This window comes from Schistocerca cancellata, chromosome 12 (assembly GCF_023864275.1).
Source record: "Schistocerca cancellata isolate TAMUIC-IGC-003103 chromosome 12, iqSchCanc2.1, whole genome shotgun sequence".
Classification (NCBI taxonomy): domain Eukaryota; kingdom Metazoa; phylum Arthropoda; class Insecta; order Orthoptera; family Acrididae; genus Schistocerca; species Schistocerca cancellata.
The window spans coordinates 133,434,034-133,452,864 of record NC_064637.1 but is presented as its reverse complement, the minus strand read 5'-3'; the positions used below and the strand labels follow the sequence as shown (position 1 = coordinate 133,452,864).

Genomic DNA, 18,831 nt, shown 5'->3' with positions numbered 1-18,831 from the left:
CCTGGACAATCAGATCCTGTTACTAAGACTGGAACTAGGATTACCACAACTAAACTTCCATTCATCAATGATGAGCAATGGAAAGTCCTGGTCAGAATATCAACAGTGTTATGAAAAGGATAGATTGCTACTCACCATAAAGATGGCAAATTGAGTTGGAGACAGGCACAACAAAATACAAGCTTTCAGCCAAAGCCCTCATCAGAAAAGAAAAACCACACACACAGATTCACAGAAGCAAGCATACATCACACACGACCACTATCTCCTGTCGCTCAGGCAGGAGCAGCTGGAGACAAGTCATATGTCTGAAGAAGGCTTTACTCAAAAGCTTATAAGCAACAGTATATAACTTCTGCCTGTCTGCAACTTAATGTGTCATCTTTACAGAGAGTAACAATCTATCTTTCCCATGGTTAGTGTTTGGTACTGGGCTATCAGTGTCAATGTGAAAACTGCACCTGCTCAATCATTGATATGAAATTACTAATTTTAGCTGGGAAGTGACAGTTAAAGGTAATACAGCATCAGAGACAATGTTGCTGAATAAGGTAGACCAGCTTACCAGCAGTTGTGCAGCTGCGCAGGCTGGAGTTGCGGGGTCGTGCAGGGGTGGCGAAAGGGGCGGTCGCTCTCTACAGGCCGCACACCAGTGTGGCGGCCGGGATATCGTCCTCTGCCGCCTGGCGCACCGACACTGTCACTGCATTGTCAAAGTCACCACTCGACACGAGGCGCACTGCTGTCACGCCACAAAAGATCGTCTCCTCAGTGCTTCCTGTACAGACATACAGTGTGCAACGCTGGTGGCCTGGGTTGCATAGAAAGGTGTAGTTGTAAGTCCATCAATAAATCATACATAGAACACACACATTTTCATATTATAAACTTAATGAACCATGGACCTAGCCGTTGGTGGGGAGGCTTGCGTGCCTCAACGATACAGAGTGCCGTACCGTAGGTGCAAACACAACGGAGGGGTATCTGTTGAGAGGACAGACAAACGTGTGGTTCCTGAAGAGGGGCAGCAGCCTTTACAGTAGTTGCAGGGGCAACAGTCTGGATGATTGACTGATCTGGCCTTGCTGTGCTGGTACTGCGAACGGTTGAAAGCAATGGGAAACTACAGCTGTAATTTTTCCCCAGGGCACGCAGCTTTACTGTATGGATAAATGATGATGGCGTCCTCTTGGGTAAAATATTCCAGAGGTAAAATAGTCCCCCATTCGGATCTCCGGGCGGGGACTACTCAAGAGGACGTCGTTATCAGGAGAAAGAAAACTGGCGTTCTACAGATCGGAGCGTGGAATGTCAGATCCCTTAATCGAGCAGGTAGGTTAGAAAATTTAAAAATGGAAATGGCTAGGTTAAAGTTAGATATAGTGGGAATTAGTGAAGTTCGGTGGCAGGAGGAACAAGACTTTTGGTCAGGTGAATACAGGGTTATAAACACAGTCAAATAGGGGTAATGCAGGGGTAGGTTTAATAATGAATAGGAAAATAGAAGTGTGGGTAAGCTACAACAAACAACATAGTGAACTCATTATTGTGGCCAAGATGAAGAAATCGATGAAATGTATGATGAGACAAAAGAAATTATTCAGGTAACGAAGGGAGACGAAAAGTTAAGTCATGGGTGACTGGAATTCGACAGTAGGAAGAGAAGGAAATGTAGTAGGTGAATATGGATTGGGGCTAAGAAATTAAAGTGGAAGCCGCCTGGTAGAATTTTGCACAGAGCATAACTTAATCATAACTAACACTTGGTTCAACAATCATAAAAGAAGGTTTATACATGTAAGAATCCTGGAGATACTAGAAGGTAGGAGATTATATAATAGTAAGAGATTTAAGAACCAGGTTTTGAATTTTAAAACATTTCCAGGGGCAGATGTGGACTCTGACCACAATCTATTGGCTAAGAACTGTAGATTAAAACTGAAGAAACTGCAAAAACGTGGGAAATTGAGGAGATGGGACCTGGATAAACTGACTAAACCAGAGGTTGTACAGAGTTTCAGGGAGAGCATTAGGGAGCAATTGACAGGAATGGGGGAAAGAAATACAGTAGAAGAATGGGTAGCTCTGAGGGACGAAATAGTGAAGGCAGCAGAGGATCAAGTAGGTAAAAAGACGAGGGCTAGTAGAAATCCTTAGGTAACAGAAGAGATATTGAATTTAATTGATGAAAGGAGAAAATATAAAAATGCAGTAAATGAAGCAGGCAAAAAGGGATACAAACGTCTCAAAAACAAGATCGACAGGAAGTGCAAAATGGCTAAGCGGGGATGGCTAGAGGACAAATGTAAGAATGTAGAGGCATATCTCGCTAGGGGCAAGATAGATACTGCCTACAGGAAAATTAAAGAGACCTTTGGAGAAAAGAGAACCACTTGTATGAATATCAAGAGCTCAGATGGAAACCCAGTTCTAAGCAAAGAAGGGAAAGCAGAAAGGTGGAAGGAGTATATAGAGGGCCTATACAAGGGCGATGTTCTTGAGGACAATATTACAGAAATGGAAGAGGATGTAGATGAAGATGAATTGGGAGATACGACACTGCGTGAAGAGTTTGACAGAGCACTGAAAGACCTGAGTCGAAACAAGGCCCCCGGAGTAGACAACATTCCATTAGAACTACTGACGGCCTTGGGAGAGCCAGTCCTGACAAAACTCTACCATATGGTGAGCAAGATGTGTGGGACAGGCGACATAACCTCAGACTTCAAGAAGAATATAATAATTGCAATCCCAGAGAAAGCAGGTGTTGGCAGATCTGAAAATTACTGAACAATCAGTTTATTAAGTCACAGCTGCAAAATACTAACACTAATTCTTTACAAACGAATGGAAAAACTGGTAGAAGCCGACCCCGGGGAAGATCAGTTTGGATTCCGTAGAAATATTGGAACATGTGAGGCAATACTGACCATACGACTTACCTTAGAAGCTAGATTAAGGAAAGGCAAACCTATGTTTCTAGCATTTGTAGCCTTAGAGAAAGCTTTTGACAATGTTGACTGGAATACACTCTTTCAAATTCTAAAGGTGGCAGGGGTAAAATACAGGGAGTGAAAGGCTATTTACAATTTGTACAGAAACCAGATGGCAATTATAAGAGTCGAGGGACATGAAAGGGAAGCAGTGGTTGGGAAGGGAGTGAGACAGGGTTGTAGCCTCTCCCCGATGCTATTCAAACTGTATATTGAGCAAGCAGTAAAGGAAACGAAAGAAAAGTTCGGAGTAGGGATTAAAATCCATGGAGAAGAAATGAAAACTTTGACGTTCGCCAATGACATTGTAATTCTGTCAGAGACAGCAAAGGACTTGGAAGGGCAGTTGAACGGAATGGACAGTGTCTTGCAAGGAGGATATAAGATGATCATCAAAAGCAAAACGACGTTAATGGAATGTAGTCAAATTAAGTCGGGTGATAAGAGAATTAGATTAGGAAATGAGACACTTAAAGTAGTAAAGGAGTTTTGCTATTTGGGGAGCAAAATAACTGATGATGGTCGAAGTAGAGAGGATATAAAATGTAGACTGGCAATGGCAAGAAAAGCATTTCTGAAGAAGAGAAATTTGTTAACATCGAGTATAGATTTGAATGTCAGGAAGTCGTTTCTGAAAGTATTTGTATGGAGTGTAGCCATGTATGGAAGTGAAACGTGGACAATAAATAGTTTGGACAAGAAGAGAATAGAAGCTTTCAAAATGTGGTGCTACAGAAGAATGCTGGAGATTAGATGGGTAGATCACATAACTAATGAGGAGTTATTGAATATAATTGGGGAGAAGAGGAGTTTGTGGCACAACTTGACTAGAAGAAGGGATTGGTTGGTAGGAAATGTTCTGAGGCATCAAGGGATCACCAATTTAGTATTGGAGGGCAGCGTGGAGGGTAAAAATCGTAGAGGGAGACCAAGAGATGAATACACTAAGCAGATTCAGAAGGATGTAGGCTGCAGTAGGTACTGGGAGATGAAGCAGCTTGCACAGGATAGAGTAGCATGGAGAGCTGCATCGAACAAGGCTCAGGACTGAAAACAACAACAACATGGACGAAAATCACAGGTTTACTGAAAACTACAATCACGGAAAATCTTTATCGGAAATATTAGGCATAGATTGTGACCTTCGACATCAGCTGTCTACTTGTTCTTATTTCGCTTACTGTTGTTTCTTGCCATTAGGCCGGTGATTATGTTACATGAAGTGGTTTTGCAAATGTGGTGCATGCGTGTCTTTCCACTTTACAGTGCTTCAGGTCTTCAGAGTATCTTACACCAGATTTTGTTTTGTCTTTCACACGCATGCTGACTGAAATTCACTGAAGGTTAATTGACGTGTATGCACTACTTTCGAATAGGCTCCTACTTGTAAAGATTAATTCGAGGTCTATTAAAAACTCCAGTACTCACAGTAAAGATGCAGTTCTGCTTCAAGTAAAACTAAAAGTGACACATTGATAATTGGCATCTGGCATTTACATCTTTTCAATAATTAGGCCCGTACCACGTTCTGAAAATACAGTTTCAAAGTTTTTGTGTAATGCGTTGGATACTGTTTAAGATGTCCTGAATACTAATTCAAAAGTTAATATTTTTACTTCTGCATCCCAAATTTTTAATTTATTTTGTACCGAATTTTAGAGCAATGCTTAGTGCAAGTGCACTAAAACACATTGTAATATACCTGATTTTCTTTATTTAACGCTACACTCAATCTGAAATAATACTGCCACCAGAATTTTGTTACATTCTTTTCCAAATTCGTTGGCCAAGTGTTCTAAGATCAGTAAAGTTTCCAGTACTAGAATCTTATTATGTGATATACCTTCTGCCAGCATTACATTAATATTCACTGTTTTTGGAATAAAATGAGCTGTTGTGAAACTAAAAATCTAGCTTTTATGAATTATATAATAGGCTACTTATTCAAGTGTGTAAGCAAGTATTAGTTATTTAATGAAAAGTAGATTAGTGGTTTCATAGCACTTCTATTTATTCTAAAAATGGTATATATTAAGGAGACATTGCAAGTGAAATTTGACATTTTCTGTTTTCTATTCCATGATGTACTTTGGACTTTCCTGAACGCTGAAATCAGACAATTGTGAGACCTTCAAAAAAAAAAAAAAAAAAAAAAAAAAAAAAAAAAAAAAAAAAAAAAAAAACCAACTAAGTGTAGGTCATTAGAGATAACTGTGTGAAGCACTTTCTTTCATCGAATATCAACCGATGAAAAGCCATGTCATGCTTTGTGTGCACCTCTACCAAACATGTGGTGCAAATACAGGCAAGCTGAATTTTCTGGAACCCTGCATGATTTTACGCATGAGCATTCTCTTCCTTTGACAGTAATGGAGGCAATCAAACCTATTTACAGAGATTTGGCAAATCCTGAGGTACTAAAGAAGTGTTTACATGGGAAGATCCAGAATGTGAATGAGACCTTCAATAATGTTGTGTGGTGCTGTATGCCTAAAAATGTATTTGTTGGCCTTATGACTGTAAAGTTAGCAGTGTCTGATGCTGTAATATCGTTTAATGGTGGAAACTATGAAAGACGTAAGGTTCTGGAGAAGTTAGGCATACGGTTTGGACAGAACACAGCTGAAGAACTGCGGGAATTGGATGAGCTTTGTGTACGTAAACCAGAGCTAGCTGCTCAGAAAATGACAAAAGAAGCAAGAAAGAAAAGGAGGTAAGCACTGTGCTGTTGTCACTCTGAAAAAGACACAGACTATGTGCCAGGGCAATTCTAGTGCATAGAAGACACAGAACTGTAAGTCTGTTTAAGGATTTGTAATAAAAAAGTTTTAAACTTCAATATCTCTGAACTACATTTTTTACAATAAATGACCCTTTTCTAAAAAAGTACTGATGGTAGAGTGATGAAATTTTCACAGCATGCCAAGTGTGAGATTCAGCACATATGGAACTAGAATAATTAAAATATCCTGAGTTGTTTTGTTTCTATGTTTATTTATTTACAAAATTCTGTCAAAAATTGAGTGAAAAAAAGATAACATGCCCAACAATACAATTTTAGTAATAATTGTAGTTCAGTGTATCTGGAAAGGTGCAGTCACTAATTATGGGAAACTGTAAGTTGGTGTTTTAAAAAGTTTCCAAGATAATTGGCCACAAAATTCGATAATTTAACATTGGTGGCATAGGAAATACAATGTCCCCTAGGTGCAATCCTGGCAGTATATATAATGAGATAACCAGATTATAGTACTGGAAACTTCGCTGCTGTTTGGACACTTGGCCAATGGATTTGAAAAAGAACATAACAAAATTTCTGGTGGCAGTACTACTTCAGATTGAGTATAGCTTTTAATAAAGAAAATAAGTTTATAGTACAGTGTCTTTTAGGGCATTTGCATGAAGCATAGCTCCAAAATTAGACATAGAATAAATTACAAATTTCGTTGTATTTGTGGTGCAAGAGGGAAAATATTTGCTTTTAAATTAGTATTCAGGGCATCGTAAATAACATCCAACGTATTACATAAAACCTTTGAAACTGTGTTTTCAGAACGCGGTATAGGCCTAATCATTGGAAAGACGTAATCGCCAGATGTCAAATATCAATGTGTGACTTCTAGTTTTACTTGAGCCTGAATTGCATCCTTAATGACAGTATCGGATGTTTTAATACAGCTCAAGTCACACCTCAAGGCAAGCACTAGAAATCAATTTATATGAAGTTGTGCAGAAGTACATCAGTTAACCTTGAGTGACTGTAATTCAGCATACATGTGAAAGACAAACACAAAGCCCAGACTAAGATACTCTGAGAACATAAAACATTGTGAAGCGGAAAAACGTATGTGAACTACATCATGGAATGGAACAATCAGACTAATGGTATAAAAACGTCAGTAAGCAGGAACAGTAATTTGTAGACAGCTAACGCCCATCTACCACAAGATCCACTAATGTGACTTTAATCGTAAGATACATCATCCTTGTCACCTGAAGAAATTATTTTTCGAGGTTATAATCTGCACCTAAAATTTACAATAAATACTTCACCTGCTTGTGGTTTCCAATAAACCTGGGATTTCAGTCTACAGAGTCCGAACTATATCCCGATTACGATATTTTTCATCCTCAGGATGCCACAAACTACTCCCGTGACTAAACTCATCAATTTCCCACAGTCCGCGTTTCGTTTCTTGTCGGCCATTATGACTGAAAAAAATATACAAACTAAGTTTAATTTCACCGACTGTCGTCCGAAATCTGTACTTCGGGCGATGATATCGCTACATTGTGACTTTGCACATAGTGGCGTACTGGTTTGAAAAGATCGGCCTCCATCGGACGGTGTCGGTCGTCGGCAGAATCCACCGATATCGGTGACACTTTGACCTTAGCTTAAGTGCAAAGCGGCGCTACTGTACGCTAGAGAGCCTGTATAGAGTGTGGCCATAGGTGAAGTTGCCCGTGATTGGTTGATTAGCTTTTTCTGCCATTTTTCTGCCAAACGTCTCTCGCGCTTCCTATGTACACTGTGCTTTTGAGTTGAATTGAAGTTCAGAGGACTTTTGGAAACGATTAAAAGGTATTTGAATTATTGAGAGACTTGTTATGCGTTGTGCATGCATGTTCGATTTAGTTGTATATCGTTTTTTAAGCTCTTATTTCTTTAACAGTTCGTGCATACTGGTAGCATCACAAGCTTTCTGACAGTCCTTGCTGGAAACGGAAAGTTCCTGTAATTATTGTGCCTTGCTCATTCGACTTTATAGCGTCAAACTTTATTTCGTTCCGAATCAGAACACTAGGCATTATTTTGGTTTCAGTATTATTGCCTGACTGTTGACGCAGGCAAGTTGCAAGCACGTTTTCTGCAGTTGTGGTTGCTGAAACATTATTCGTGCTAAATAATTGTAGGTACTCTTGAAGACAGTTTTGAATAGGCCTACTTACTGTGGGGTAGAAGGGATACGGTAGTTTTCTTGCTATATTTGGTCGTTATTACAGTAGCCTACATTTAACATTACCTGATTTTTGTATTGTTTTTCGTTTGTTATCTACGAGAGATATTCAGTATATATGAAAGGAAGTCGTAAGCAGTTGTTTACTTGTGACACGCAAAAAGTTTGAAGACGTGACGAGAAGTACAAATACGTCTCACACTTTTTGCATGCCACAAGTAAACAACTACTTACGAGTTTCATTCATCTGACGTAATACAGGGTGTTACGAAAAGGTACGGCCAAACTTTAAGGAAACATTCCTCACACACAAAGAAAGAAAATATGTTATGTGGACATGTGTCTGGAAACGCTTACTTTCCATGTTAGAGCTCATTTTATTACTTCTCTTCAAATCACATTAATCATGGGATGGAAACACACAGCAACAGAACGTACCAGCTTGACTTCAAACACTTTGTCACAGGAAATGTTCAAAATGTCCTCCGTTAGTGAGGATACATGCATCCACCCTCCGTCGCATGGAATCCCTGATGCGCTCATGCAGCCCTGGAGAATGGCGTATTGTATCACAGCCGTCCACAATACGAGCACGAAGAGTCTCTACATTTGGTACCGGGGTTGCGTAAACAAGAGCTTTCAAATGCCCCCCATAAATGAAAGTCAAGAGGGTTGACGTCAGGAGAGCGTGGAGGCCATGGAATTGGTCCGCCTCTACCAATCCATCGGTCACCGAATCTGTTGTTGACAAGCGTACGAACACTTCGACTGAAATGTGCAAGAGCTCTATCGTGCATGAACCACATGTTGTCTCATACTTGTAAAGGAACATGTTCTAGCAGCACAGGTAGAGTATCCCGTATGAAATCATGATAACGTGCTCCATTGAGCGTAGGTGCAAGAACATGGGGCCCAATCAAGACATCACCAACAATGCCTGCCCAAACGTTCACAGAAAATCTGTGTTGATGACGTGATTGCACAATTGCGTGCGGATTCTCGTCAGCCCACACATGTTGATCGTGAAAATTTACAATTTGATCACGTTGGAATGAAGCCTCATCCGTAAAGAGAACATTTGCACTGAAATGAGGATTGACACATTGTTGTATGAACCATTCGCAGAAGTGTACCCGTGGAGGCCAATCAGCTGCTGATAGTGCCTGCACACGCTGTACATGGTACGGAAACAACTGGTTCTCCCGTAGCACTCTCCATACAGTGAGGTGGTCAACGTTACCTTGTACAGCAGCAACTTCTCTGACGCTGACATCAGGGTTATCGTCAACTGCACGAAGAATTGCCTCGTCCATTTCAGGTGTCCTCGTCGTTCTAGGTCTTCCCTCAGACGCCGATCAATTGCTTCGAACGTCTTCCTGTCGGGACACCTTCGTTCTGGAAATCTGTCTCGATACAAACGTACCGCGCCACGGCTATTGCCCCGTGCTAATCCATACATCAAATGGGCATCTGCCAACTCCGCATTTGTAAACATTGCACTGACTGCAAAACCACGTGCGTGATGAACACTAACCTGTTGATGCTACGTACTGATGTGCTTGATGCTAGTACTGTAGAGCAATGAGTCGCATGTCAACACAAGCACCGAAGGCAACATTACCTTCCTTCAATTGGCCCAACTGGCGGTGAATCGAGGAAGTACAGTACATACTGACGAAACTAAAATGAGCTCTAACATAGAAATAAAGCGTTTCCGGACACATGTCCACAGAACATCTTTTCTTTATTTGTGTGTGAGGAATGTTTCCTGAAAGTTTGGCCGTACCTTTTTGTAACACCCTGTATAGGTATGTTAAATCTTTAGCGTTATGGACTTCCGATACAAAACAAATGGTATGCACTATATTTTTTTAATTATGTTACTTTCATTGCAATATGTCTAGTAAACGAACTTTAAAGGAGTTAAATGCAAGTAACGAATAATTTTTACAGCCACTGTATCAAATTTTCCTGTGCTATACGTTGTAGGCTGCTATGAGTATATTATCTTCTTTCTTTTCTTTCTTCTTTCTTTACACGTGGCTAAGGCCTTATCGACCATACACCTGCTCTACGAGCCTCTTCCAATTATTTCTATCCAGGGAAATTGTTGTCCAATCAGAGTTGATGCCCATCCTAGCTGCATCTTCCCGGATATTCTCCATCCACCTAATTCGAGGTCTTCCTCTTCTTCTCTTTCCTTCTAATTTCTTAGTGGATGCTATTTTGGGTAGTCTGTTCTCCGGCATCCTTGCTACATGACCAGCCCAGTTCAGTCTTCTCTTCTTTAACATTTCCACAATGGTACTATGTTTGTACAGCTCCCGTAGTTCTTCATTTTTCCTTATCCTCCACTCCATGACATTTTCATCGAAGATTGGTCCAAATATTTTTCTTAGTATTTTTCTTTCAAATATCAACAGTTTTTCTTCATCTTTTTTCCTGAATGTAATAGCTTCACATCCATATAATGCTACTGGTACAATAGTTGACTGATAAAAACGGATTTTGAATTCAGTACTAAGTGATCTCATCCTTAAAATTTTGATACAGCTGTAAAAAGTTCTATTAGCTGCTGCTAGACGGGCGTCTATTTCTATTTCTGCTCTATTGTCTCTGCTAAAAAGACTCCCTAAGTACTTGAAAGTGAGACCATTTACGGTCAGTGGTGTATTCTTTTGGAGTTTTTTACTTATGACTAGATATTCTGTCTTTTCTTCATTCACATGAAGTCCAGCTTTCTCAGCTATTTTGTAATAATTTTGCATCATCCTGATTAATTCAGCTTTTGAAGTGCTTATTAAGGCTACATCATCTGCATAAGCAAGTCTAGTAATGTTCTGTCCCTGCAGTTGGATCCCTTGTGGATTAGTTTTGGTGAATTCTCTATCAATCTTCTCTAAGATAATATTAAATAGAATAGTCTCAGTCCAGTGTACACCTTAAAATTTTCAGTCTCTCCTGCAGGTGTCTTAACTTTGCATATGGTTTCTTCCAAACACATTTTAACTAATTTATATTATAGCTGTGAAAAAAGGCATTTAACGAATGATTTCGCCATATTGTCTTGTGCTTTTGATTCGGTGAGTGTGTACTCCACTACTGGCCGTTCAAACGTCCCGCCCGCAGTTTGGCAGAAAAATGGCCGCAGTATCGTCCGGTTGGCCACTCTCTCCCTACACAGGCTCTCTACTGTACGCTGTGCACTAGCGCCCTCATGCACGCAGCGTGTCTACGGCAGAACGAGTACGCCACGTACCTGGCTTGGAGTCCATTCCGCAGATGGAGTCGGCCACGTTGAGGGCGGCCGTGTCCAGTCCCTCTGAGCCGCCCAACTGCACGTAGTCTGGCATGCCGCGGTTCTCACACTGAAACACGACACAGCGCCGTGTTACCCATTACACCACTGTAGTTCTACACTCCCAGGACAGCCAACTGATATCCTAGGCCATCTCTCGACTGCTCTGTAGGACGCGATTTGAGCCGCAGACTTAAATGATTCCTGCTGTCATTTAGTGAGTCACGTAAGTTACTGCAGGGAGTCGATGTTCTTGCAACATACACAGGAGTGTTATGAACAGTAAACTGCTACTTACTGCAAACTTGAGTGCTATGCTTACATTCTGCCACACTCAATTTCTGTTGATCAATTCTGTGTAAATGGAAGGTGGAGAGGGACGGAAAGGAAAGCAAAGGGAGAGGATCACTGCTGTCAGCTGCATTGGGACATTACACGGAATCAGCTGTGACGAGAGAAAATGTGTACTGGCCCAAGATTCGAACCTGATATCTACATCTACATCTACATGATTACTCTACAATTCACATTTAAGGTTTTGGCAGAGGGTTCATCGAACCACAATCATACTATCTCTCAACCATTCCACTCCCGAACAGTGCGCGGGAAAAACGAACACCTAAGCCTTTCTGTTCGAGCTCTGATTTCTCTAAATTTATTTTGGTGATCATTTCTACCTATGTAGGTTGGGCTCTACAAAATATTTTCGCATTCGGAAGAGAATGTTGGTGAGTGAAATTTTGTAAATAGATCTCGCCGCGACGAAAAACGTCTTTGCTTTAATGACTTCCATCCCAACTCGCGTATCGTATCTGCCACACTCTCTCCCCTAATAAAAAACGAGCTGCCCTTTTTTGCACCCTTTCGATGTCCTCCGTCAATCCCACCTGGTAAGGATCCCACACCGCGCAGCAATATTCTAACAGAGGACGAACGAGTGTAGTGTAAGCCGTCTCTTTAGTGGACTTGTTGCCTCTTCTAAGTGCCCTGCCAATGAAACGCAACCTTTGGCTCGCCTTCCCCACAGTATTATCTATGTGGTCTTTCCAACTGAAGTTGTTCGTAATTTTAACACCCAGGTACTTAGTTGAATTGACAGCCTTGAGAATTGTACTATTTATCGAGTAATCGAATTCCAACGGATTTCTTTTGGAACTCATGTGGATCACCTCACACTTTTCGTTATTTAGCGTCAACTGCCACCTGCCACACCATACAGCAATCTTTTTTAAATCGCTTTTCAACTGATACTGGTCTTCGAATGACCTTACTAGACGGTAAATTACAGCATCATCTGCGAACAACCTAAGAGAACTGCTCAGATTGTCACCCAGGTCATTTATATAGATCAGGAACGGCAGAGGTCCCAGGACGCTTCCCTGGGGAACACCTGATATCACTTCAGTTTTACTCGATGATTTGCCGTCTATTACTACGAACTGCGACCTTCCTAACAGGAAATCACGAATCTAGTCGCACAACTGAGACGATACCCAATAGGCCCGCAGCTTGATTAGAAGTCGCTTGTGAGGAACGGTGTCAAAAGCTTTCCGGAAATCTAGAAATACGGAATCAACTTGAGATCCCCTGTCGATAGCGGCCATTACTTCGTGCGAATAAAGAGCTAGCTGTATTGCACAAGAACGATGTTTTTTGAAACCATGCTGATTACGTATCAACAGATCGTTCCCTTCGAGGTGAATACAATATATGCTCCAAAACCCTACTGCAAACCGACGTCAATGATATGGGTCTGTAGTTCGATGGATTACTCCTACTACCCTTCTTAAACACTGGTGCGACCTGCGCAATTTTCCAATCTGTAGGTACAGATCTATCGGTGAGCGAGCGGTTGTATATGATTGCTAAGTAGGGAGCTATTGTATCAGCGTAATCTGAAAGGAACCTAATCGGTATACAATCTGGACCTGAAGACTTGCCCGTATCAAGCGATTTGAGTTGCTTCCGCACCCCTAAGGTATCTACTTCTAAGAAACTCATGCTAGCAGCTGTTCGTGTTTCAAATTCTGGAATATTCCATTCGTCTTCCCTGGTGAAGGAATTTCGGAAAACTGCGCTCAATAACTCCGCTTTAGCGGCACAGTCGTCGGTAACAGTACCATCGGCACTGCGCAGCGAAGGTATTGACTGCGTCTTGCCGCTTGTGTACTTTGCATACAGGAGTGTTATGAACAGTAAACTGCTACTTACTCCAAAATTGATTGCTATGCTTACATTCTGCCACACTCAATTTCTGTTGATCAATTCTGTGTAAATGGAAGGTGGAGAGGGACGGAAAGCAAAGGGAGAGGATCACTGGTGTCAGCTGCATTGGGACATTACGCGGAATCAGCGGTGACGAGAGAAAATGTGTACCGGCCCAAGATTCGAACCTGATATCTCGTGCGCTAACCACTGCGCCATCCGGGACGGCACGCCTCACAGCCGATTCACATTCCCACCGAGCGCCACCTGTCCACAGTCCCCCTGCCCATTTCCAACATGTTCGCTATCCTGAGATTCTGCAACACGAAGATAATGAGAAGCATCACACTGCTTTGCAAAGTGAGTTATACGGATGGAAGGGAAGGAGGAAACGAAATGAAACTTACAAGGGGAGGCAAAACGTTTGGAACGCGGGTTTACTGCAAACTTTGTACACTCTTAGTACCCCATTAGGATAACAAAATGTGTAAGCAGTAGCGCATACTTCTCAAGCGTTATTGAGAAAATCGCAAGATAATTTCGGTCGTCCAATATAAACCTGTGCGTGGCCATTTTTGTCATGAACCGGCGGCAGCCGACCGGATAGCCGGCACGGTAGCTCAGCGTGTTCGGTCAGTGTGTTAGCAGCAAACCTCTGGAAGAAAAAAAAAAAAAAAAACTGAGCTAATCGGCCAACTACGAACTTAAACGGATGTCTTACGACGTCCGTCCCGAGCAGATGCAACGAACAAAAGCGAACATAATGAGACTTAAAAAAAAAAGTGGTTGGCGTTCGAGCCCCGTAACCATTGGGTCGCTGGATCGAGTCCCGTTCGTCAGTTTTTTTTTTTTTCATTTCCAACACAGTCATTTCTTTTACTATTTATATTACAATTGATATTATGGGAAAAATACGTGTAATCGGGTGAACTTTTATTAAATTTACGATATTATTTGGCAGTCTACAAATTATTATTATCACAAATGATATAATTTACTATCGACTAGCAAACGACCAAACGCATAAAGTGATACTGAAAATGTATACTTGTCCGTGTATTCAAAACTGTTCGTATTTAATCGAAAGAGAACGAGAAATTGCTTCTCGTGAAGACGCTATTAAAATACAGTCGATACTGCATGACCAATTAGCAGCACCGATATTTAAGGAAATGCTGCGTTATGCATGGTTTGCTTCCTCTGAAAGACAGGTTCATGTACATCTACATGGATACGCTGCAAATCACATTTAAGTGCCTGGCAGAGGGTTCATCGAACCACCTTCACGATTATCTACTATTCCAATCTCGAATAGCGCGCGGAAAGAATGAACACCTATATCTTTCCGTACGAGCTCTGATTTCCCTTATTTTATCTCTGTGATAGTTCCTCCCTATGTAAGTCGGTGTCAACAAAATATTTTCGCATTCGGAGGAGAAATTTGGTGATTGGAATTTCATGAGAAGATTCCGTCGCAACGAAAAACGGCTTTCTTTTAATGATGTCCATCCCAAATCCTGTACCATTTCTGTGACACACTCTCCCATATTTCGCGATAATACAAAACGTGCTGCTTCTTTTTTTTGAACTTTCTCGATGTACTCAGTCAGTCCTACCTGGTAAGGTTCCCACACCGCGCAACAGGTTTTTCAAAATGCTAACGAGGTTTGTTTCCCCACGGAAAACCTCAAAAGACCTTGTGTATACGGAAACATAGCATTTCTTCAATGCAACTGGTGCCGTTTAACTTTATGTTTTCCATGTTTTTACGAAAAATACTATGCTACAACTTGTAATGTCGAAAGCGACGATTAATTGTACATCTTTCGAAAGCCGTTTGTGCCGCTCATAAACTTGGAGGTAACATGTCGCTTTGGGCTCCTTTCAGGTATGAGGGATTTCTCAAATCACGCACAAGCATACATTTTCAGTATCACTTCATGCGTTTGGTCGTTTACTGTCGATAGTTATGAATATTATATTATTTGTGATGATAAAAATTTGTGGACTGCCAAATAACGTTGTAAATTTAATAAAAGTTCATCCGATTACACGCATTTTTTCCCATTATATCAATTGTAATATAAATAGTAAAAGAATTGACTGAGTTGGAAATGAAAAAAAAAAAAAAAACTGACGAACGGGACTCGATCCAGCGACCCAATGGTTACGGGGCTTGAACGCTATCCTCTAGGCTTCCGCCGCTTCATGGTAGAAATTGCCACGCACAGGTATGTATTTGAGACCAAAATTATCTTGCGATTTTCTCAATAACGCTTGAGAAGTATGAGCTACTGCTTACACATTTTGTTGTCCTAATGGAGTACTACGAGTGTGCGAAGTTTGCACTAAATCCGCGTTCCAAACGTCGTGGCCTCCCCTTGTTAATAGGTTAGAGGATGTGTGATGTTATTTGAGTGACTACAAAATGCAATCAAATTTCCAAAGAAATGGGCTACATGGAGCCAATTATCAGCATGACGTTGCGGCCCCTGTGGTCTGGATCCATGTACTAATCTCGTTGGTAAGGGCGTAATCTACATCTACATCTACATCCATACTCCGCAAGCCACCTGACGGTGTGTGACGGAGGGTACTTTGAGTACCTCTATCGGTTCTCCCTTCTATTCCAGTCTCGTATTGTTCGTGGAAAGGAGGATTGTCGGTATGCTTGTGCGTGGGCTCTAATCTCTCTCTGATTTTATCCTCATGGTCTCTTCGCGAGATATACGGAGGAGGGAGCAATATACTGCTTGACTCTTCGGTGTAGGTATGTTCTCGAAACTTTGACAAAAGCCCATACCGAGCTACTGAGCGTCTCTCCTGCAGAGTCTTCCACTGGAGTTTATCTATCATCTCCGTAACGCTTTCGCGATTACTAAATGATCCTGTAACGAAGCGCGCTGCTCTCCGTTGGATCTTCTCTATCTCTTCTATCAACCCTATCCTGTACGGATCCCACACTAATGAGCAGTATTCAAGCAGTGGGCGAACAAGCGTACTGTAACCTAGTTCCTTTGTTTTCGGATTGCATTTCCTTAGGATTCTCCCAATGAATCTCAGTCTGGCGTCTTCTTTACCGACGATTAATTTTAAATGGTCATTCCATTTTAAATCACTCCTAATGCGTACTCCCATATAATTTATGGAATTAACTGCTTCCAGTTGCTGACCTGCTATTTTGTAGCTAAATGATAAAGGATCTATCTTTCTGTGTATTCGCAGCACATTACACTTGTCTACATTGAGATTCAATTGCCATTCCCTGCACCATGCGTCAATTCGCTGCAGATCCTCCTGCATTTCAGTACAATTTTCCATTGTTACAACCTCTCGATGCACCACAGCATCATCTGCAAAAAGCCTCAGTGAACTTCCGATGTCATCCACCAGGTCATTTATGTATATTGTGAATAGCAACGGTCCTATGACACTCCCCTGCGGCACACCTGAAATCACTCTTACTTCGGAAGACTTCTCTCCATTGAGAATAACATGCTGCGTCCTGTTATCTAGGAAGTCCTCAATCCAATCACACGATTGGTCTGATAGTCCATATGCTCTTACTTTGTTCATTAAACGACTGTGGGGAACTGTATCGAACGCCTTGCGGAAGTCAAGAAACACGGCATCTGCCTGTGAACCCGTGTCTATGGCCCTCTGAGTCTCGTGTACGAATAGCGCGAGCTGGGTTCCACATGACCGTCTTTTTCGAAACCCATGCTGATTCCTACAGAGTAGATTTATAGTCTCCAGAAAAGTCATTATACTTCCTCTCTTGAGGCAAACTAGTCAGCTGTTGTAACTAACTGATCCTTGATATCTGGAATGCTGACACCGAGACGGAGTTGATATCTGCACTGGTCCCACACACGTTCTGTCGAGGGCAGATCTATGGATCTCGCTGATCAGAGGAGTACCAGACACGACCATGTCTGGACGAGTGTTGTCCTCCTGAAAAATGCCACCACGATACTTTCACATAACAGGTAAGGCATGGGGATGCAGGATGTCTGTTGTGTACCATTGTGCACACCAACCTCTTTCACACACCACCAGACGTGACCTCAAGTCGTACCCGATTCTCCCCCACACCAAGATGCACAGGAACAACAACGCTGTCCCTCTCCAAAACGTTGGAAGAATGGGACCTCTCACCAAGTCACCGCAATACTTGCCGAAGATCGTCATAGGGGATAGTGCAGAAGTGTTATCCACTGTTGAACACTGAACACAACGTGAAGCTATTTCTCATTAGTCCATGCTTGCCAATAACGGCATCACTCCAAACACTACCGTTCGTGTTGTGTTAACGGCAGCCTACACATGATACGGTAATTGCTTTGTCTGGCTCCTACTGGTGTCCCTCCAATGATGGGGAAGGAAAAAGACTGTCTCGGGGAGCCCATTATTTGCACTATGATGGCAGATACAGTTAAGACGTGCTTGGACCACAGTATGGCTGTCTCCCATAGTCGTGGTCAGATGTGGTCGACCGGGACCTCGACAACTAGTATGCCAGCCCTCACATTCCCAAGCAGTCCAACATCTAGCCAGTGATACATCAGAATGTTCCACAAAGTTGGATATTGTACGATTCGACCAGATGACCAAATAGAGATTGAAAGGAGACTGTGATTCGCCATGCCGATTTTCACGAAGTTTTGGCCATAACTGTGAATGAAGTTGAGAATCTCGTAAATGTGCTCAACATCTGTAGTATCGATAGAATTATATTCTTTGTAAGTCTGTGTTTTGAGGCCAAAGATATTAGAGTAAGTCAGAGAAAAAAGATCTTATGGGACCAAACTACTTAGGTTATCGGTCCCTAAGCCTAAACACTACTTAATCTAACTTAAACTAGCTTACGCTATGGACAACACCATGCCCGAGGGAAGACTCGAACCTCCGAAAGGGGGGGGGGGTAGGGGGGCGCGGACCGTGACTAGACGCCTGAGACCGCGCGGCGCTAAGTCAGAGAATAGTGCAGTGTAGTGTAGTGTGTGTTACTCAGTCTGGTTATGTACTAGGTTTGAAAACGATGGAAGCTGGCCTTTCCTCAGTTTCTTCGTGTTGGAACATTGCGTATGGTCAAAGTTTACTGTGGGAATATTATAATGCAACATATGGTTTTGTCTTATAATTGAAACAAGTGGCCGGCCGGAGTAGCCGAGCGGTTCTAGGCGCTACAGTCTGGAACCGCGCGACCGCTACGATCGCAGGTTCGAATGCTGCCTCGGGCATGGATGTTTGTGATGTCCTTAGGTTAGTTAGGTTTAAGTAGTACTAAGTTCTAGGGGATTGGTGACCTCAGAAGTTGAGCCCCATAGTGCTCAGAGCCTTATTTTTTTTTTTTTTTTTTTTTTTGGAACAA

The 18,831-nt window shown here is 41.9% G+C and overlaps 1 protein-coding gene across 1 annotated transcript in view; it reads right to left on the bottom strand.

Moving 5' to 3' along the window:
- Positions 1 to 18,831, bottom strand: part of LOC126109630 (corticotropin-releasing factor-binding protein) — a 1,121,590-nt gene that overhangs the window by 13,775 nt on the left and 1,088,984 nt on the right. Inside the window, exons 7-8 of the mRNA XM_049914676.1 lie at positions 11,214 to 11,322; positions 566 to 778 (exon numbers count right to left, since the gene is read on the bottom strand). Of these exons, the coding sequence (XP_049770633.1) occupies positions 636 to 778; positions 11,214 to 11,322 (252 nt within the window). The 3' untranslated portion in view covers positions 566 to 635. The remainder of the gene's footprint in view (positions 1 to 565; positions 779 to 11,213; positions 11,323 to 18,831) is intronic.